Genomic DNA, 23,173 nt, shown 5'->3' with positions numbered 1-23,173 from the left:
CAAGCCATATATGATTCCCCTCTTTGAAAAATAAACAGAAAACCTGAACAGGCATTATAGAATCTCAATGGCAGAATCCTGGGGTGTGATTTGGGGTTCGATTTGTATTTTCTTGGGTGATGGCCCATCTGGTCACCTTTCCTTTGGCCCATAAATGCTCCTTTGAAAGGCTCCCACTCCTACAACAGCTTAATTTCTACTCTGAACCATCATGGGGGGGGAAGCGAATGGATGACAGGAAGGTGCTCAACAGTATTTCGTTGAGACTGAAAAAGGCCCATTTCCAAATGAAACAAATACAAATAATCCTGCCTTCACAACTGAGGGCAATTATAGAAAACCCCTTTTCTAAAGCTGCAGGCAGCCAAGAGCCCTTCATTTCTCACTCCTGTGCACGGCCAGGAACTCAAATCCTCATGCCCTCTCTAAAGACAGCCTCGTCGGTCATGCATTTACATTATGAAATAACTTTCTCGGCAAGAGTTATAGAAAACGCAACTGTCCCTGGGAGACAGAGGGGAGGGAACTGTCGTTATTTGAAGCTGGATTTCATTAATGTGGCTGACTGATGCACTGCTTCCCTGAACTACAAACTGTACTCTAGGACTAACGTCTGCTGGGCTGAGGATGCAGTTAGCTACTGTCAGTTAACCAAAACCGTTTCACCCAAGGAAGAGGAAGCAAAATAGTGCCAGGTCCTCATCTGGTCCCTAAAAGGCAGTATACATATGAATCTTTTTCATAAGCACATTTTGCATATTTAAAAATTTCCAGAATAAGTGCATCACCCAGGAAAGCATGACATCTAGCTATCTGATTTGCAAAGTCAAAAAAAAAAAAAGTATATGTGAAAAAATCATTCACACAGAACTGTACATGTAAAACTTCAGGTAGTCCAAGAAATTGCTTTTGAAAATCTTAGTTTTATTCAAAGCATCAAGTAAATTCTCACACCTTATTCTAATAGCTAATCATTACCCTAAACTACTGGGAAGGCAAGTAGAGCACCATAATGACAACACATTAGGAAAGAGACACCAATAATAATAATAAACATACCAACTAGCAGCAGAAAGGAACTATATGATTGACCTAGTTTCACTGCCAATCTCACAGAAATGAAAAGAAAAATGAAGCAAACAGAATAAGTAGTGAAAAAGCAACCTGGACATTCTGATTTATCATTATAGACCAAGCTCTTTCTTTAGGTCTTATCTAAATCATAACTAACAAAGTATTATCACTACTGAAATCACTTCCAAACAAATAGAAGTGAAATTAAAGTTTATTAATAAATTATTGTATTGCATGCCTCTTATGACATATCTAGACAACACTATTTTAAAACATTTCTTTAAATAAAAGAGGTCAGTTGAAATTCAAGGTGCACCACATCTCTAGCTATATTGAGGCCAAACTAAGAGAGTAAACTACAAATCATAAACTATGAATAAACTATGAATAGATGTATTACAACAACAACAAAAACTTTCAGGCAAATAATTTTAAAGTAACATAGATGTCACCTAACCCAGACAGAGGAGAGTTATCATCCTCTTGCTAAATTCTGGTGAATGGGCATCCACCCATCTCATACTCTCATCTGAGCAACCTCTCCAGAAAAACACTGTTCACTTGAAAATCTATCTCTGGAAATGCAGGTACAGCCAAGCTCATCAAAGCACTGATGTGCTGTCAGAACTTTTCCTTTCCAGTAAAATGAAGGCTGTGTTTATTTGTGCTGCCAAGCAGGTAGTGTCATGGAGTGATGAGGGCAAGAGGAGCACAGGGAAGTTTCTTGTGATATAAACAGGGCAGCTGCTGCATTTTTAAGAAAGTTCTGTCTGTTGATGAATCAGCGGAAGATAGCAATGACCTTGATAATGGAAATGGTCTCTGATTGTGGGCCTACAACCTGCTTGCAGTCACCAGCCTTATTGACATCATGATGTCAACACCAGCATGTTGACATCAGAGGACTGGGCAAATTTGGAGGCTCCTCTTTCTAACTTAGATATCATTAGCAACCATCCCTTTCTCTTAGGGGTGGGTCTAGAAGACATTCTACCAAGGATCTTCTTGAGCCTTTCCTCCCAATCAGGCTACCTGAAGGATGGGACATTCCCTCCACAGGAATTGTGTACTACGAGTTAGTAAAGAGATCTGGTTTCACTGTTATACACTCTCTTGAGAATTAGGATTAAAAACTACTAACATTTAAAAAGTCACGGTAACAGAAACAATTGTGGGAACAGACTTGTGCCTAAAATGCATGGCTTTTTGAACTACTGTGAAAGTGCTTCCCAACATAGTGGTCTAAGGTTACAAGTAGGGAATGTCAAACATGTCAGGAATCACCACATTGCTCTCAAGCATAATCTATCAGGGACAGATATGATTGGTAACGCTGCAGCAGATCTTCTGAGAAAATGATTCCTGAGTGCAGGGGCCTTGGCCTCCTGAAATCCACAGAAAGATACTTAATGATATCCATGGGATGCCATTTTCATTTTATCAGAGGGTAGGAAGAACTATTTTGCCAAGCTACTATTTAGAACAAAACCTCATATTTAAAGAAAGTTATATCAAAAAAGACGTGAAAGCTGCATGTAAAATGATTCTTATGTACTTAATTCACAGGAGATGCAAAGATTAAATTTAAAAAAAAAAAAAAACAGGACTTAAAGCATTTTAAACTAACACTTCTGTGATTACTGCTACCATTTCAACTCTAATACTTCTTGTCATAATTCTAATTAAAATACAGCAATACCTGATAGTGCCCAGGAGACGCAAACTGAAGTAGACTAGACAGTGTCAGGAAGCAACATGAAACATGCTTTTCTTTCACCACTTCTTAGCCAACTGTACTTGGAAGAAGTTAAAAAAAAATTACAAAAAAAACCTCCATCACTAAATTTAGGACTGAAATTATAAGGGACCCAAAATAACCATTTGGAAGTTAAGAATCTCAGAGGTCTAAATAATAATGAAGAGAACATGTATTTTAAAGCATGTTGGAGCTGGTTCTCAGCTGTGTTACTCCAGTTTTCCACTGATAGGATTCCTGTGAAATCAAGTCAACTAAGTTTCACCTGCCTAAAACTGAAGCAATTAAGTGGAAAATCAGAAGCAGGGGTTTAACCCCACTGTATCTTCTTAATACTTCAAATATAAGAGTAAATTATGAGGCTTGAAGCCAAGTAAAAGGTTATCAGTCATTCAATGCTGAGCCATGCAAACAACATTACCGGGGCTGGTGTTTATTGGTGCTCTTAAAATGTGTTTAATATTAGAAACATGGGCCAAAATATAGTCTCATTCCATGGAAGTGCTCCAGATTTACAATAGTGACATGCATATACTCACTCCAGATTTACATCAAGATCATTTAAAGACTAGTCCAAAAGCCACTGAAATCAATGGAAAAAACTCAGTAGATTCAAAAGGCCTTGGATCAAATCCTACCAGAAGTATTTGGCTCATTGACTTTGTAAGGTTTCATACTTATTTTTCCCTTAGTAGCCCTTGTATGGGCTATATGGAGTGAATTTGTTCAATCAGGAAATCAAAGCACAATGCTATGCCAGCACAAAATCTCAACCTCTTTTCTTAAAACCAGCCTATAGTCTTTCGGTTCCATTACTCTGCCGCCAAAAAATCTGGTGTGAAGGAAGGTGATCATTTTGGTTATTCATGACTCAGAGTAGAAAGCAGCTTTTCTTTTATCCTATTACAATGGGTTATAGTGGCTTGTAAAGTCTTCTTTTCTTACTGAGCAAGACATATTTCACTACGAGAAATTCCAAAATGTAAGGTCTACCATATCACAGGAGATCAGTGAATACTATTAGCAGGTGTTCTACTTGTGCTGGTGGCCAGATCTACAGCACGCTTCAGAGGAAGGCACACCTTCCTCAGCTATTAAACAAGGACAGTTAAAGACAGTTTACCACAAATAACTTGCTGCCTTGTATCTGATGTCTAAGGTGTTACAGCCTTACGTTTCTCTGTTTACCTGCTTTTATATAAGTGGCTATTATCTTATGTGAAGAACTACTTTTTATTTATTTTTTAACTAAACTATTAATCCCAGTGTTATTTTGTAGGTTAGGTAGAAATAAATTTAAAACTCTATATCATTGATGTAAAAACTGGAAAATGCCTGGTGTTATCTAGTCTTTTCTTCTGCTAAAGCAGGGCCCTTTCTTAAGACACATGCTCTTCTTTCAAAAGTCCTGTTTCAAACAAGTCATGCACTTGGCCTAACATCCTTCTTTTGGGTTTTCTTCCTAAAAAAAAAAAAAAACAGATCTCTATGATAGGAAATCTTCCCTGCTGTGCAGAAGAGGTAACTTACTGCTGCCATGGAATTGATGCGGTCAATGTAGTAGTCTGGCCAGCTGGTAGCAAGCTTATTGGGATCTTCTTGTTCCTGAAACAAAAAGTTAAATAAGGTTACACAAGAAGTCTTTGTAGGATGAAGTGCCACTGTAGAACCACCTGGGATTCTTCACTGCACTGTTCTTTACTGTAGTATCTCCTCCCCACATTCTTGTATAAACACCACAAGCCTATGTCCGTTATTACAAACATTTCTGAAAGCGTAATACTAGCACTGTCACCTTGGTGTGTCAGATAAAGAAAGACTTCCCTTCAGCTAAGGTTATTAAACAAAGAGTTACAAAGTTTGTTGGAGACATGATTATCTTTGGCATCTAAGTGGCAAACCTTAATCCCTTAAACATTTCCAAGTAGAAGGATAGCACATTTATAGACAACAGGTTTACATTTTGTAGCTGTATACTGACATATCTTTGAAATTATTCTGCCTCACTGCTGCTGAAATGATGGTGGGATTCACCAGTAAAGGCCTTTAACATCTGCTTTAGAGGAAAAAAAAAAAAAAAAAAGAGTCAAGAAATCCAAAATGAAGCCAAAAGGCTGCCTCATTTTGACTTGAAAAATAACAAGTTATTTAAAACCTCAAAACACCTCAAGGAACAGCATCCCTTCAATTACAGTAGGAATTAAGAACAGAATGACCTTTCTCAAATGAAGCCATAAGTTTTGCTGTTTTTCCCTTATTCCCATTCCTGACCATTGTCAGAGCAATCTGATGAACCCAAATCCATGCCAAATGACACATTACAGAAATCACAGAATCATAGAATATCCTGAGTTGGAAGCAACCCACAAAGATCATAGGGTCTGACACCTGGCTCCACACAAGATCACCCAAAAATTAAACCCTATGTCTGAGAGCATTGTCTTGAGAGTGTTCTTAAATTCCAGCATGCTTTCTGCTGTGACCACGTCCATGGGGAAACTGTTCTAGTACCCAACCACTCTCCCAGTGAAGAACCTTTTCCTAAAATCCATCCTGACCCTCCCCTGTCCCAGCTCCATGCCGTTCCCTTGGGTCCTGTCACTGTCCCCAGAGAGCAGAGCCCAGCGCCTGCCCCTCTGCTCCCCTTGTGAGGGAGCTGCAGGCCGCCATGAGGCCTCCCCTCAGCCTTCTCTGCTCTGGGCTGAACAAACCAAGGGACCTCAGCCACTCCTGATGTGCCTTCCCCTCTAGAACCTTCATCATCTTTGTAGCCCTCCTTTGGACACTCTCTAATAGTTCTATGTCCTTCTTATACTGTGGCATCCAAAACTGCACACAGTACTCGAGGTGGGGCCACACCAGTGCAGAACAGAACAGGACAATCCCTTCCCTCAACTGGCTAGCAGTGCTGTGCCTGATGCACCCCAAGATATGGTTGGCCTTTTGGCTGCCAGGACACACTGATGACTTATATTCAACTCGCCATCAGCCAGAACTCCCACATTCCTCTCTGTGGGGCTGCTCTCCAGGGTGTCAACTCCCAGTCTGTACATACATTCAGGATTACCCTGTCCCAGGTGCAGAATCCAGATCTTGCTCTTGTTCAACTTCAAGTGGTTGGTGATTGCCCAACCCTCTAATTTGCCAAGATCTCTCTGCAAGGCATCTCTGCACTTGAGGGATTCAACAGCTCCTCACAATTTAGCTTCATCCACAAACTTACTTAGTATACCTTTGAAGTCCTGCATCCCAGTCATTTATGAAAACATTAAAGAGAACAGGTCCTAAAACAGAGCCCTGCCGAACTCCACTAGTGACTGGCCACCAGCCTGATGTAACCCCATTTACTATAACCCTATAAGTCTGACCCATCAGGCAAATATTCATCCATCACATTATGTTTTTGTTTAGCTGTGTGCTGGACATTTTGTCCAGAAGGATACTGTGAGAAACAGTATCGAAAGCTTTACTGAAATCCAAAAAGATTACATCAATTGGCTTCCCTTGTTTAACTAAATGGGTGACCTTGTCACAAAAGGTTATTAAGTTCATTAAACAGGACCTTCCCCTCATGAACTCGTGTTGGCTGTGACCAATGACTGCATTGTCTTCCATGTGTTTTTCAATAACTTCTCCATAATTTTACCAGGCACTGAAGTGAGATCAACAGGCCTGTAACTACCAGGGTCTTCTTTCTTTCTCTTCTTGAAAATTGGAACAACATTTGCCAGCTTCCAGTCAACTAGGACCTCTCCAGATTCCCAAGACCGTTGAAAAATTGAGAGAGATATCACAATAGCATCTGACATGTCTTTCAGTACCCTGGATTAAATCCCATCAGGCCCCATATGCAACCAGCTGGAGCAGCAAATCCTGCACAAATTTGGGGTTGGTTGGAGTTTATCATTACCACAGTCATGGTCCTCCAACTCAGGGCTCCAGAGGACCCAGAGTCCATTACTGGTGTTGAAGACAGGTGAAGAAAGTATTAAACGTCTCTACTTTGTCTATGTCCCTATCTGTGAGGTGACCAACCTCATCAAGTAATGGACCAATGTTATCTTGAGTCCTCCTTTTGCTCTTAACATATTTAAAAAAAAACAAACTTTACATTGTTCCCCGCAATACTGGCCAGCTTCAACTCTGATGGAGTTTGGGGTGCATGAATTTTCTTCCTACAATGGATAACAGCATCTTTTTAGTACTCCCATGCTGCCTGACCGCAATTCCAGCGGCCATACACTTTCTTTTTCCACATTTTCTTTTTCTAAGCTCTAGAAGAAGATCTCTGCTCAGCCAAGCTGACCTTCTGCCTCACCTGGTTGACTTCCAACATTTTGGAATTGCCTGTTCCTGTGCTCTTAAGAGGTGGTACTTAAAAGGTGATCAGCACTGATGAACCCCAATACCTTCAAAAGCAGTTTTCCAGGGGTCCTTACTAACTAGTTCCCTGAGCAGCCTGAAGTCTGCTCTCCCCATATCCACAGTTGAAGTTTTGGTGCCAGTTTTCCTCCTACCACCAAAGATTTTAAACTTGACTACTTCATGGTCATTGTGACCAAGACAGCCACCAATTGCCACTTCACCCATGAGACTCTCTCTGTTTACAAGTAACAAACCTAGGAGGGCACCTTTCCTAGTCAGCTCCCTTAGTACCTGTATCAAGATGTTATCATCAAGGTGTTTTAGGAATCTCCTGGACCTGCTCGTATCAGCTGTGAGGTATGCCCAGTTAACATCTGGCAAGCTGAAGTCACCCATGAGGACAAGGGCAGCTGTTCTAGAGGTATCTCAGTTCCTTAAAGAGTAAGTCATTGGTGTTGTCATCCTGGCAGGGTGGCCTATCGTAGACTCCCACAGCAATATCCACTTTATTTGCTTGTCCTCTAATCCTTACCCAGAGGCTCTCAACCATGTCATTGCCAGCTGCAAGCTCTGTACAGAAATACACAACTCCCTCCCATAGCCAGTTAGAATCGCCACTCCACATGTTATTGATACACTGCCTTTCAGTACCTGATTTCCCTGTAGTATACATAGTGGCAGTAACACACCTGACAATCACTTTGCACTCAGCAGACTATAACCTCCCATGCAAAAGTCAAAATAGGACCTTGTTGATGGAAAAATAAATCAAAGCTTGCAATTGGTAAATACACCATAATTTTTAGAAGATAATCTTATCAACCCCAAAGAGAACAATTGAAATGGGGATCTAATCTAGAGGTAGTGAAGTAAAGGTCATTCTGTAGGGAACCAGGTTAAGCCACCAATGGGAAGTGCAAGGCATGCTCATATGCCCTTCTGAAGTTTTCTCTCTGCATAGAATTATAAAAGTGCAAATAACAGCTGTAATTTTTGAAGAGTACAAGCAACAAGAAGATTGGAACAGGAAGCCCAGGGAAGTGGTGGAGTCATCGTCCCCGGGGGTGTTCAAGGAAAGGTTGGACCTGGTGCTTAGGGACATGGGTTAGTGGGTGACATTGGTAGTAGGGTGATGGTTGGACCAGATGATCTTGAAGGTCTTTTCCAACCTTAATGATTCTGTGATTGTTGAAATAGGGAATACGTACATTCCTTATACTCCTTGTGCCTCCATTCCAAGTTCCAAGAAACAAATACAGACAAATTAAGGACTTCCTGAATCCATCCTTTATGTCTGAAAATAAGCTACAATACTTTTCTCCCTAGTATTATTTAAAGGGGAAAAAATGTTAAATCCAGAATGCCACAACTAATCTTTCTACATATCTAGTATAGACACGTGACCTCAAGAACATCAGGAAAAATACACTAAAATATTCAGAATTCTGGACGCTCTCCTACCAGCACCCAAACCATTAGAAATTTCACAAACAGAACTACAGATGAGAATACTCTGATCCCCTAAATTTTATCTGTATATTTGGTTAGATTGGCAAATGAAATAAGGTCCTTGGTGAATCCTGCTTTTGACCATTCTCCATCCACTACAAATTGGTGCGAACTTTTAGTCCATAAGGATGGTATAGTTTTTGGTTTTAGTTAGAACTAGGATAAAATTGGTTTCAGTGGAACACAGCAAGTGTAAGCTTTTTTTTTTTTTTTTTCTGAAGCTCAGACTGAAGCTGTATATTGGTGAGGTTAAAAATTTTGATCAGATAATCCTCTTTGCAGTCCTTACTTTCTAAAGTTGTTTTGGTCCAGAAGCAGATCCAACATAGTGAACAGAAAAGCCTATCTAATTTTAGTGCCCCCCCCATACCGTCTGTTCAGACCACAATTTTACAGATGTCAGTGTGTTTTGCTTCACTGGCATAAATGTGGTTATATACTTAAAACTGGTACTCTACTTCCATTATGAAACACCACAAAACTACTTATACATTCACTGGACATACAGATTTTTATCCAGTCCCCTTAAGACATTAGGTGGCACAGTGTTATTTATAACAGCCACCTGGGCAGCATTTTCACAAAAGACACCAGTTCACACCTGTAGCATCAGAGCCATTGGAGAAAATTTCATTGCCCAGACTATGATGAGTGCTGCCGATGGTAAGAAATTTTTGTACCATGTCTCCTCAGAGAAGGCAAGATAAACCAAAAATGGACAGCAATTCTTTTTTTTTTTTTTTTTTTAATTTTTTGTGTTTATTTGATGTGTTTTGGGGGAGGAAGAAGTGGGGAATAGGGGGGGGGAGGGGGGCAATGACAGAGTGGTGTTTATTGTGTTTGGTGTTTTTTTTTTTTTCCTTAATGTCTTCAGGATTTTTATCCTCAAACAAAACCTCAGAAAATTCAGACAACTTGATGATGATGGCATAACCCTTCCTTGTTCCAGGACACTCAGAAAAAGAAGAAAAAGGAAAAAAAAAAAAAAAAAAGAAGAGGTCCCAACATACAAAGCCACATAGGCATCGAGCTGGAAACAATAACCCATCTGTGTAAGGGAAAACATCAGCTGAAGGAATCTATTAAAGCAAAGTCTTCTTTTAGCTCCTTGAATAATGTAAATATTACATTAAAAAACAGACGTCAGCTTGTGGACTTTATAAGGGGCCATATCATTCTTCACTGGAGTAACAACTATGTAACTGCTGCGAAAACAGGACCCTGATATGATACAAGCCTGTAATATAGCCAAGGTATTATAAAGGCTTTGACACTAATTTGGACAGGCTCCATCCCTTGGTGGAAAGTGGAACTTTTGACTTCATCCAAAATAGGATTTAATGGAGTAGGGCAAGTGTTTGGACCATCTGAACCAATCAAAATGAAACAAAATACAACAAAGTATTGTCTGCACAGCTAAGCTTATCCTGAAAATCTGTTTGAGAATCCTGGGAGACTGGATGCATTGGGCAAGCTGTTCTCTAGATAGCAGAAACCTTTAGTGACTGCCATATCAGCAGAACAAGCACTTGCAATACAAAGACTGCCATCATAACAGACATAATCTAGAAGTACCAAACACTAGAACTGCAGAAGCCATGTGCAAATGCCAAATATTTTGTATTAGTGGATCATGAAATGAAAGCCACTGCATATATGATGAGTGCTTCTTTCAAGATGTTTTGAGTCTTTTAAGAAACAACACAGGGAAAGTCTGGACAAAACTGCCTGCACTGATGCTCTTCTGGGGCAAGCGCCAGGTTTCAGTTTCCAGTGAAGATGCATTGGTATTTCACACTGCACCAAAAGGACCCCAAACAATGTCAAGCAGTCCTCTAGAGCATTTCCTGAAAATCTGACCATGTCAGATTTTCATTATTTCAGCATTAATTTCCTATTCAGCATTATTAATTTCATATGTCAGCATTAATTTCATATTTTCAGCATTAAGAAATACATCCATAAAATTAGCAGCAGTACAAGGCTTCCTTCCTGCAGATGGAGGAAAGCAGAAAGTGACATGACAATTAAAACTCATCCAGGAAATCACTAGCAGAGTTAGGAACAGGCACCGATCTGACCCTGAATCCAGAATTCTCCTGTTTCCACCAGGTTGTTTTTATGCAATGTTGACAAATCCCAGCTCCATGGGACGAGTGGGTGCTTGGCATCCCTGGGTGTCCAACCATTGCACGGAATTTGCTACTACCTGTATACACAATCCTGTGGGAAATTGCCAGGGCTGAGGATTCATGAAGCTTTCTAACATACAAACTGAAATAACACTTCCTCCTGGAACAGTTGCATCAAGACATACACTACATGTAATGGATGTCATATGATAATCATGGGTTATGATCATCATAGGGATGATATCTATTCACTGGAAACATGATTTTCTCCTCAAAACCATCTCTTCAGAGCTGCAAGCAGCTGACCTTACTGCTTTGCACTGTTGAGAACAAAACGGGAAAAAGCCATGTATCTGATGCTGAAAAATGGAAGTTTAAAACCTGTTGCTGACAAGGAACCATGATATTATCATTGAGTTCCTCTCTACATCAGTGAAAACAGCATGCAAGCACAGATGAAGAATATGAAATGAGGCTACTGTAATATAAATTCCTGTTCCAGCTTGTACGCTATATTCTGTCCAGAGACTTTATGCCTAAATTTATACTTGGGTCACAAAGAATTGAATTTTCCTGCAGAACCCACATTAAGGTTAATGCAGTTCTTCCTCTCAGCAGCCTGCATGCACCATTCTAGTACCTCATAGAACTGAAAAATAGGTTATGTGGTGTAAAGGGTAGAGTAGAGTAGAGTAGAGTAGAGTAGAACAGTTGGAAGGGACCTACAAAGACCATCGGGTCAGCATCATCACATACAGTTCAGAAGATATAAATCATGGAATATAAGTCAATATAAGAAACTATTATCTTTTAAGAAAAACTGAAATATGTTATTTGTTTGTCATAATTAGTAAGTCCCTGTAGTTGTTTTTTTTTTTTTCATAATTCTTATTAAAAGGCAATGGAAATTTGGATCTTGGTTACGAATAAGTGGAGATTTTGCAGTGATTTTTTATTTTTTTTAAATTCCAGTTCATTGAAACTTTAACTTCTAATGTGACTTACATCAACTGATGTGAAAGCTTTGCCATGGAAAAATTCTCTGCTTCTGGATGAAGCCCTCCCACACTCTCCAGAACAACAGCTTAGCTGGTAAAGTGTTTGTTTGAGATGTGCAGGATTCAGTCTCACGTTCATGTTTTGCGTCTTTCAAAGTGAAGTACATGAACCTTGCTCTCCACATGAATATTCTGGCCACTATTAACTAGGTTGGGTATTTGATTGTTTTGGGGGTGGAGAATGGCTATCACTTGTGTTTCATTTCCCAAAAGTGCTACTCTGCTCCCTTCAGATGCTTTTTAAAATGACTCAACTTATTGCAACATCTGCTATTAATGCTGAATACAATACAATCCTGTAACACCTTGCACTCTACACTGTCAAAGGTCTTTAAAGAAATTCATGCATTAGGTTTTTCAGTCTCCCTTTCAGTGAGATCAGCAGAAAGAGGGAAAACGGGATGCAGACAATTACAGAGTTCGCAGTCACACAGGAAATCTGTAGCACAGCCAAGAATCAATCGACACTGAAGTCGTACATCCTGCACTCTCATCCAAATCACCATTCTCCCTTTTTTCCATGACTGACTTACTGCCTTTTCTTGAAGTTCACTTTAAGGAGAAGTACAGCTTTCAAAGAAACATTTACCTGTTCATTAACACACTGTCCATCCATTAACATCTGTCTCAGTTCAGAACAGCCAAAGTTGCATAAATAAAAAGCACTTTCATTAAAAGACAAAAAATGTGTTTGATCTGCTGTGGGATGAAATACTAATTCAGAAGTGGAGCTAAAATACTTGCAAGCTTTTCAGACAGTTTACGCGTCCAAAAAGCCAGCCATGTCCCAGGAGATGCTAATTTTGAAACAGGACAGACCGTAGGACCGAGCCATTCAGTAGACAGATGTGGTCACTGCTCCATTTCTCAGACGCCATGACTAGCATTTACACAAATATTCTCAGGGTTTGGGGGAAGGAGGGAGTTATACCCAAGTTCTTTAAGCACAATTTATCCAGAGTGAGAAAAACAAACATTACTTCTCTCCCTGGAATTAAGTTATCAATGTGCAGATAATAACCCTTCTGCCACAAAAGCAATCTACTGTATAACTTATTAAAAGGGAATACTCATTAATTAGCAGCTGGAGCAAGTAACTGAGGAGTTCTAATGGCCTCTTATAAAGGTCAGGAATAGCCATACATGCTTCCAGTTCACTGGATTACGACACAGGAATATTCTACCTAACAGAGCATAGGTTTTTTTTCTGTTTTTGTTATTTCCTTTATTTAGCCTGATCTTTGCCCTGCTGCCAGCAACTTGACTGGCCTGACAATGACCTCTGGTGCTGGTTACTAACTAGTCTTTCAAGGGAAGAATCAAAGGCTTCATATTATTATTCATATTAGAAAATGCCTTACACTGCCAAACCAATTGTGGAACTCACTGCCACAAAATACAATAGAATCTAAAAGCATAGAAGAGAAAAAGGGATACAGTTTTTGAAGAATGAAGATTCCTTCTTATAAATCTTTTCATAATACTGAAAGAAGTTTCAATGCTGCTCAAGTTCACCAGTCTTTAAAAATTAAAATGGACTATCAATCATCTGTGCAAGATGGTTTGCCCTACCACAGGCTGAACATTTTCCAATAAAGTTAAATCCATGCTTTTTCTGAACTGCTTATACCATCCATCACCATTTTTGCTTCCCAAACACTCACAGACACAGCAGAGGTTCTACATTGTACACACATAATGTACCATTTCCAACCTCATCTAACACTCAAAACCACTTCAAAATAATTAGTTCTAATTAGTATCAGTCTAATAGAGATGAAGACCATGATTTTATTTCTTATATTCCAGAAAATATTCCAGATCTTTTGCATAGACACACACACAGAAACACAGTTTCTTACTGAAAAGGGACTGGATTGCCCTACTTGTCAGGGCTGGTGCACTTTAACGAGCTGAAGATAAGGCTATTTTTTTTTCTGAAACTGAGAGAGATCAGAAATCTCAACCACTGATTTAAATAAACTGTATAATTTAAGTATTTAAAACAAAATTAAGTTTTACAATAACTGTGCCTAGTACAAGACTTCTGTGGATTACTGGACGGAAACCCATCTTAAGGAACTTTAAATGATAGTGAGATTGCACAGTACATTTTAAGTTTTAAGAATGTCCTTATGTTTAATTCTCTTTCCTCCTCTGTTGTTTTTTTAATCATTCTCATCAACACAGACATGTAAAATTGCTGCCAGGGCTGACTGCATCAGCTCCCCCTTGTTATTTATACATCACTCAAGTGTGCTTGTCCTTGGGCAAACACATTTAACACTACTGTAGGATGTGGATCCCCCATTAACAGGCACTGATTTATGCATATAGTGCAGTGACCAAGAGGAGAGATTCTGCCTATATTTACAGATCTACTGAAATTACAGCTGATGCCACACTGAATTATGCAACTCCTTACACCCTCAGGATAAAGCTTACTTGCCAAATTGAAGCCTACCAGTATTACACGTTGCTCCCTAGTGAAAGTTTCAGCTTTCTCATGGAAAACTGTTCTCCCATTGAACATATTTTCCTGACTATTTTGCTGCCTACAGTCATTCTTTCCTATTAATTGAAGTCATGTTTCCTATTAATTGAAGTCATGAAGTCATGTTCATGTTTAAAGCCTCTTATTGCTCTACATTCCACCAGCCCCAATCAACTGATATTTTGCAGTTGGTAAGTGTATAGTTTAAATAATGAGCTGCCAAATGAAGCAATTCATGAGTTCTCTGCAAATTCAATGAAGGAGCTCTTAGGAGACAACCTTCACTCACTCCATTTCATCTTCTTTTGGAGACAAAGGACAATGTCCACTGTGAAGCACCCTACTAGTTAGAAGTCAATTCAGGTTCATTTTACACAGAGGTTCTTCAAGAGAAGGCAAAACACATCTCTCATGACACAGCCTGCTCTTCAGGCATGTGACCTGGGACTGAGATTGTCCTCCTGGATCACAGCTCTGTCCCTGCAAACCTGTGGTGAGCTTGAGGTCAGGGTCAAGATCCTGCGGTAATTCCTGTGGCAGCTGAAGCCAACAACCTGCCTCTATCCCAACAGCTTCCAAAAAGCAACATCAGTGGGACATACTCTACAGTTTCACTAACATTCAAGCTCTGCTTTGTCCCTGCTACTCTTTTGACTCTGTGCTATGTAAAAATATTGTGAAATCATTTCCATTCTAGCATTGACCATCTCATTGTACAATCTTACAGCCTTCTCATAATTGAATTCCTACTGTGAACACAGAAAGGGACTTTCTTACACTACAGCTGGCTTGCTGCTTTTAGCTTACCTTGCTCCCTTTCCAAGAGCACTGTTTCAACTATACCCTGCTGGTACTTATTTCATTTGGGCTGTGAGGAAAAACTCCCTTTTTAGTTCTCCTTCCTCACTTCCATTCCTCCTCCTCCTCCCACCATTCTTTTGCCAACAGTGAAAAGCCACAGACCAAGCCTAGCCTGCGTAACCGAACCTGCCACATGCCTGTGCTCAAAGTTTATCTTTTTGTCCTGCTCTGTTTATCTCCAGCAAGCAACCACTCACAATCTTCTCTAAATAAAATGAAAAGTCACCTACCATTCATAGCAGTCACCCTGTTTGTTGCTTGATGAAGGCAATGAAAGGTCACTAGCCCTGCTCAAAGGCACAAGGAACAACCTAGGACACAACTACCTAGAGTCGGCACAGCTACCTAGGACAAATCTCTCTGGGAGCATACAGAATTAGTTAATGCCAAACTCTAAAAGGTTTTTCTTCACTGTCTTAACAGTGTGGGCAATGTGGACAACATGTCCATTGTACTTCCAGTGGCACCACTTCTTGCTTTAGTTCACTTCTGCTTCTACAAAGAGGGATGACAAAGTTGGATGGTGAGAGTAGCCACATATTTTCTATTTGTTTCCCTCCTTTAAACTCAGTGAGTATTTGAAAAACCAGAAGAGTTAAGAGCTGTTGGACAAGTGAACAAATGGAATAAACAGAGACTGGGGGACCAATGGTTTTTAAATTGCTAATCAAATATTTGAGTTTATCATTTAGGTGCTGGGTCTCTCCCCTTTCCATAAACTTGGATAAAACTGTATTTTGTCTCCCAACCTTCATTTCTCTCACTTATTTTATCTGTAAAACCTTTGGGATCCCAGATGCCTTTCAACAGGTGACTGAATATCAGGGAAGATGATGTGATTTTCACCTTGATTCGGGTGCATAGCTGAAACTGCCATATCTGACTGTAATGAAAACATGGTTGTCAGTGGATCCTGGCAACAACTCTTCATTGTGCCTGTTTATAAACTTGTCACTGAAACAATAGGAAATTCAGCATCTCTTCTTGTTCAGTATTCACTGGCTTTTGAAGGACTGGTGAGCGTTCAGTGAAATGCAGAATGCAGAGAAAAATGAGCCCTGGTCTGTGCCAAATCTGCTTCTCACATACCAGAGACACATACTCGTTATTTACATATTCTTTGCTCTTGCTTATCCACCTGAGACTAGTCAGGATGGTGAGAACTACATTGCACAGAGTATGTATTATTACTATTGCATACCATCAGCAGGTTCAACTCAAACTTGGATTGTGGAGACCCAGAACTTTCAAAAGAGTACAGACAAGGACAGGACAGAATACAGGGGCAGCACCTAAATCACACAATCAGCATTTACATGTACTTCCCACACAGCAAAATCGGATTGCTCACCAGTATTTTTGTTTTTAAGTACAGCAAATTACACCATCTTAGAAGGATGACAGCTGGGTAAATGTTTTGGATGGTTGTTTTTTTTTTTTTTTCCATGATAGGGTCAAATCTGCTCCCACTGAGCTCGCCCAATTTCCCACAAAATGCAAGCCCAATGCAAAACACAACTTTAGGCACTATGATGACAATTTTCCAGCTATCACTGTATAAACTCGGAACTATTTTTGGCCAGATTTTTGAGTGCTAACTTCAATGGAAGAGCTAGTAGCACACCTGAAAAATGCAGAATCTGGAAGATGGGCACTCAAATTATTCTACATGCTTGGAGTATCTACAGCAAATACCACAGGAAATTTATGGAGTTTATGTCTTCAGCAGTCTGAACCAAAGACCTGCGAAGGCATTTTCTAAGCAACAACTAACTTTTATTGTTGGAGAGAGAGGCAGAGGGAGGAAGAAACTAAAAATATTCCATGCTGTTCCCATGGGGGGGTGGGGAAGAGAAGACTTTTTGATTATACGTAAATAAATATATAATTTCAAGGCCCTGACCCAAAATAACCTCTCATACTAGAATAAATAAATGAGTCTGTAACTGTTAGCACTGCAGCATGGAAAACATAAACCAAGTAAAAATCGTTTGGAAAAATCTCCTCTTATGTCTGCTACAATGTGGTTTTTCAGGTACCATGATTCTGTACTGTACTAATAGTATATCAGCTGGACTGTGTAAGCATTTTTTCCTCAACACCAAATTCATTCTTTAAACTGCTACAAGAGTAAATCTGGGCTAAAACCAGTTTTTTTTAAGAGAAGTGCCTCTATTCATTACATCTACTATATTGTTTCTCAAAGTAACCTCTTGGGAGTACTTATAAAAGGGAAAATAACAATGTGGAAAAAGAAATAAAAATATAATTAAAACAACCCACAAACAATGGCCAAATTTTCTTCTCAGGTATGCTGATCCACATGAGGAGCAATGGGGTCAACATCAACATACTGATGTGAGATGAGAAAAAAGCCCAAATTCATTGTGTGGAAGTATATGAAAATGAAATGGTGTCTTATAGGAATTTCAAGTTTTATTCTTGCAGACGAAACACCTACTCTGCATAAAATGATGTAAAAGGAAATACATACTGTTCTAAGGTTTATTTTACATTCTTCTAACAATATTGCCTAAATCTGGGAGCTACTATTTCAGCCTACAATACACATTAGAAAGTGCCATCAATCAAACAGCTCCTTCAGAGTGAAAAGATCTAAGTACAGTACTAACCAGAAAATATGTGTAATTGCTGCATTAGTGACACTCAGTGCATTTTGTTGGTTCCCATCTTGTTCGGTGGATGTCATAGTTTCTGAATTTTCTGCTCTAAAGCCTACATGCATTCTTTTACAGAGTAGTTTCTGAAGCCTTGTGCACGTCTTCAATACCTATACTAAGGATACTGAAATCACCCGATGTCAGTATCAAGCTAACAAATCATCCCAAACATCTGAGCATGAAGTCATTCTGTTAACAGAAAAAGGAACAGATGCTGGTGGGAAAAAAGCAAGTTAACTCCACAACTGCTGGCATTTTCCAGACATCCAGCTGAAAGAATGCTGCGGTTTGCAAAGGGCAACATCCTCCCACTGCGACTTACCAGCATTACGAGATTTCCACTGAGCCATAGGCTAACAGAAAGCAAGGTTATTTTCAGAGAATTCATTTGAGAAGTTCCACGTTTCAGACTGTTTCACCAGCAGTCTCCTGAGTTAAGAAAGTCAGACAGTCACTCGCACCAAAAGCAACCATGGATCCCAGGCACTGGGAGGGGACCAAATAACTTCTGCTAAAGCCTGTTTCAAGGAGTTCATCTCATAGCAGTAACACGGGAAACAGTGGATTGCACAGAGCCTTACAGTTGCCCCTTTCTTTATAGGGCCATACTGCTGCTATCCTAGTTTGGCTTACGGTCAGTTCACAGAATTGCAGACCAAGTTAGGGTGGAAGGGGCCTCAGGCAGAAAGGACCTGCACAAAGTAGGGCTAATTGCAAAGTTAGATCAAGTTATTCAGGTCCTTGTCAAGGTTTGAATACTGAGTTCAATCACAATGTTGACTGAAGACCTGAATTCTTGCCATGAACTTCTAAAGCATCAGTAGGAACAGAAAAAGTTACCTGACGCACCAAAAACTTGAAATAAATTCTAATTGTCCAGCTCCAACATATAAAGCAGGTTTTGCCCTGCGTGCATCAGATATTCTCATCGTTTTGCCAGCAATGCACTTGCACTGAGCTCTCCAAGTCCCACACAGCTTCTTCAGCCTCCTGCTGTCTACCAGTTGCTCCTGGTTTTAGCCTACCATGTGTGCTGTGCGCGTGTTATTCTTTTTTCCTGTCTTCCCAGATGAAGAGAAGAGAGCAACACCCCTCTCCCCCCAAACATTTCATGCAAAGCTCGGAGAAAAACCCTCACGAAGTGACATCCAAGCCTTGTCAAACTGAGATTCCTTACAAAGGGCTTCTCAAATACTGTAGAAAATCACTTTGTGTGTTCATGTCTTCTGCTCCCAGAAACAGTGTGTGGAATAACAACTCTAAAGAAGGGAACTTATAAGCGACATATTAAGTGTCCCTTACAGCTATAAATCCATAACAAAAACAGTTGAATATTCCAAATCAATAACAGACTCTAAAAGTATTTCAAAGAGGAAAAATACTGCAAGAAGATAGAATTGAAAACAATACAACTTCAAACCACCCACTTCATTTATTATAAGACAACCACGTGCTTGGCACTCTTCATACAGAAAGGATGAACCCCAAAGGGCTTTCATAGCTCAGATCAGACAATACAAAACCAAAAACCCACACTCAGACAACACAATGGTGTGATCTTCATCTGGTATATTATATCACTAAATGAGACCAGATGAAGATCCATTCTCTCTCTTCTTCAGGGAATATCTATCTTCCCCTGACCATCTCCATGCATTATAAAGAACATACATTTCTTCAGGTTCCCTTTCCTATAGTAAGAATTGCAGAACTCCTATCTAAACACAACAGATGTAATGCAACCTCCTGCCTTAGAGCCTCCACATGAAGCTTAAATGCACAGAAAATATCTCAGGGTTTTGGAAGAAAAGTCCTACCAGTTCATGTCTAGTTGAAAAATAACTTCCCCTCCATCTTTGCCAAGCTGATACTACACTTTACAGTGTAAAAACAAAGAGCAGAGCAACACTAGAACAAACATCAGGTACAGAAATTTCCATTCAGCTCAGAAAGCTTCCCCCCAAATCAAGGAGGACTCCAGCTTTTATACCTGTATGCCTCTTCCACTTCATCCCTGCTAGGCTAAGTTAATTTATACCAAAAGCTGCAAAAGCAGCTTAGATTCCTCCAACAAATTTTGTTATACACATATACATATATACACATGTATGTATATATGTATGTATATATATGTGTATGTATATGAATTGATATTATGTATATAAGTTGTTTTTCATATTTATAGTTTTAACAGGAGCATGCATCCTACGTAGAGGGTGAAATGCATTCTCTGGAAGCTGGAACTGTAGCTGGGTTTCAAGCAGGGTTCATAGCAGTAACACAGGCTGATGTTGGACTGAGGATTCTGCTTAGAGCTCTGCAGGAGTCTGAAGGCAGGCCTGGGCATGGTGGTGGAGGACAGAAGTATCTTACACTATATCCAGCTGCACAATATCAAGCTCTATTTTTTATAGTGTCATTTTGCTGACAACACAAGCCACAGGGGTAAAGCTCAGAGAAACTCTCAATGAAAATTAAGTGATATGTAGACATTATCTTCATTAATGTTAGACAGTCATCATGGGATCAAAGTGGGAGTTTGTGAAATAGAGCTACTAATGTTATAAAAAGCCTTCAGAAAAATTGCTTAAAGTTAGACTAAGGCTAGGATTCCCAAGAGCATTTTGAAGCCAATGTAGGGCTAGATGCAGCCTCCAAGTTAGGAAAACGGAACTGAACATCAGGTGAGGCAGCGTTATCTGCTGCTGTTTGGTGGAAGAAGCGTAAACATTTTTTAGAAGCACATCTGGGATACTGAACCTGGAATACAGCCTAAGTACTGATCTGAGACTCAGTCCAAAGGACTTAGGCTCTTTAGTGCTGGTGTAATGCACAGAAGTGCCTTCCGCTCCATTCTTCCTGCTCCTTGCAGCGAGCTCTCCCAAGTACAGACACTTCACCACAAAATCTCTTCCTCCAAGGATGCTAAACCTAGCTGTCTTCTAAGTTAATGTAAAATAATGAACAGTGCTTAATCAGAAAATACCTGAGAATGTCTCTTAAAAAATAAAAAAAATGGGTATGTGGTGTGCAGCCAAGGCACGTGTATATAATAGGGAAAAAAGGCATGAGGACAACATGGCCAGAACACTGCCACAAGGTTTCCCTAGATTTACTATTTTACTATTCTTTCTTTCAGATAGAGAGAATTGCATTTATATATAAACATAGTAATGACAAATTCTTTGAAATTATACAGCAATTTAGATCAAAGACTTTTAGAAATAAGTTCCTGACTCCTATTCTCATATTCAGTTTACTAGTTTTCCTATTCATCACATAGATGAAAAATGTAATTGACAAACATTAAAAAAAATAATTGCAGGTGATGGATTCATAAGGAATTTCTCTTTTCTGCATATTGGCTGGCACAGCATATATTTTAAATAATTTTCCATCAGAATTTTAAGCCTATTTTGCTATTGTAGAGAAGTCTTTCTCTGGATCTTCTTCTGATAACAGAAAAAGTACAATCAATTTGAGGATTATACACATGTACACTTTTTCAGATGCCATAATTACTTCTTTCCAGAAAGTTGCAGTTTTGTGACTATTGTTTCACTACTTGACTTTGAATGATGTCACTCGAACAGGTACTGCACAATCAACTCAATACAGTTACTGTCCAGTACAACTAAAATCAAAAAAGTAAAAAATAATCCCAATGTATCTAGGAAAGTTCAACACACTCAGTTATTAGGACTGAGCTTTTAGTTGGCTTTGTTTGTTTGTTTGGAGGGAAGCTGTATGGTATAGTTAGTCCAGTTTGACTGTACTTTGGAAAGAGATTTGCTACCAAATTTTCCTCCAAGAAACATGGAAGTTAAAAGCAACAACAACAACAACAAAGTTGTTTAACTCAGCAAAATATGTTTTCTTCCTACTGAAATCTGCTCATCTGAAGGTTTACAGATTAGCCTCTGGAGGCAGGCAAAGGCCATAAAAAGAAAACGACTTGACTTGTTATCCAACAGTAAAAAGTCTAAGAGCTTGTAGGATAGTACAGGAGGCAATAAGCTGTTGCCTGCACACTGAGGCCTTGTTCTTAGAAATGCAGGCTGCATCCAAAGCAACGTGTCAAAGCAGTTCAATATGTGAGTTTTGCATCCTTACTGGAATCCCAATATGAAGTGATTTACAGATGAAATAATTGATCTGGCAACTTTTTCTTACCATATCATTAGTTGATCAGTATTTAACTAGACTATGTACCTTAGTACCAGCTCCAGGTAAAACAGTACTAAATAACTGTATTTTTCTAAATGTTGGCATCAGAAATTTTACCTTTTTCAAATGCATCTGAAAACATGGTCTAGTACTTGATCTAATTCCTGCAAAACATACAACAGGAGATCTAGAAAAGATTTTAAAGGAAGTAATTACAGAAGTGAATTTTAACTTTTATATAAGCCTAAATTTCAGCAGTGGCAAGTCATGAAGATCATCCTAAACAAAACCAGAATAAAAGTACCTGAAGTGGGGGAGGATGCCATCATTTGCATTCTGTCTCCATATGGCTCTACTTATAACTGTATGGCATCAGGGGAAGATCATACTGCAGAGACAGAGGCAATCTGAACATGTAGGACTGGCGTTTTGGGTAGTGTCAGGGTGCCAAAAGGGGACTGATTAATGGTTGTTCTCATGCAAATGGACAACTGTATCTCTCACTATCCAGTCTATACAGATTAAAGGCAAGGTAGAGGAATGGCTGAGACTGAGAACACATTACCATTTTCCAGCAGAGCGATCTTTATTCCTTTATTATGGTTTTAGTACTGGAGGTTTCAGGTGCAAACCTAGAATGACCAGCAGTGCCCAAAGCAAGCATGGCTGTATGATGCAATGAGAGCACTCCATTGTAGATATCACCCACTATCACAAAACTCCCATTCAGAACTGAGTCTCCTTTGATTATGCAGGAACTTTGACTGGCAAGCTGTGCCCATAGCATATAAGTTTAAATGCACTGACACATCTGTCTTCATTTCTTTAGAAAGATCTGGTATCAGAAACAGGTGGAATGAACCTTTTGATACAATAATAACTTTCTGCTAGCACAGTGGGAACAAGTTCTGTGAAAAACTATAACTGAAGTCTAACTGCCAAGAAAAATGGACAGTGTGCCTACAATAAGGAGTGCTCTTCATTTCTGCAGGTAACATTTGTTTACTTCAAGCTGCTGACTAATCTTGCCACCATTGGAGCAGACTGGGAAGCTCTGACCTTCCATTATTTTTTGG

General features: G+C 39.5%; 1 protein-coding gene across 12 annotated transcripts in view; it reads right to left on the bottom strand.

Moving 5' to 3' along the window:
- The window catches only part of DAAM2 (dishevelled associated activator of morphogenesis 2), a 209,423-nt gene that overhangs the window by 75,387 nt on the left and 110,863 nt on the right, over positions 1-23,173 (bottom strand). For all 12 annotated transcript variants that reach the window (XM_035557155.2, XM_035557129.2, XM_050709546.1 and 9 more), the window contains one exon: positions 4,361-4,435. In XM_035557155.2, coding sequence (XP_035413048.1) covers positions 4,361-4,435 — 75 coding nt within the window. The remainder of the gene's footprint in view (positions 1-4,360; positions 4,436-23,173) is intronic.

Source organism: Cygnus atratus, chromosome 3 (assembly GCF_013377495.2).
Source record: "Cygnus atratus isolate AKBS03 ecotype Queensland, Australia chromosome 3, CAtr_DNAZoo_HiC_assembly, whole genome shotgun sequence".
Taxonomy (NCBI): domain Eukaryota; kingdom Metazoa; phylum Chordata; class Aves; order Anseriformes; family Anatidae; genus Cygnus; species Cygnus atratus.
The sequence above is the reverse complement of the archived record's forward strand: the minus strand, read 5'-3'. Positions and strand labels throughout refer to the sequence as shown.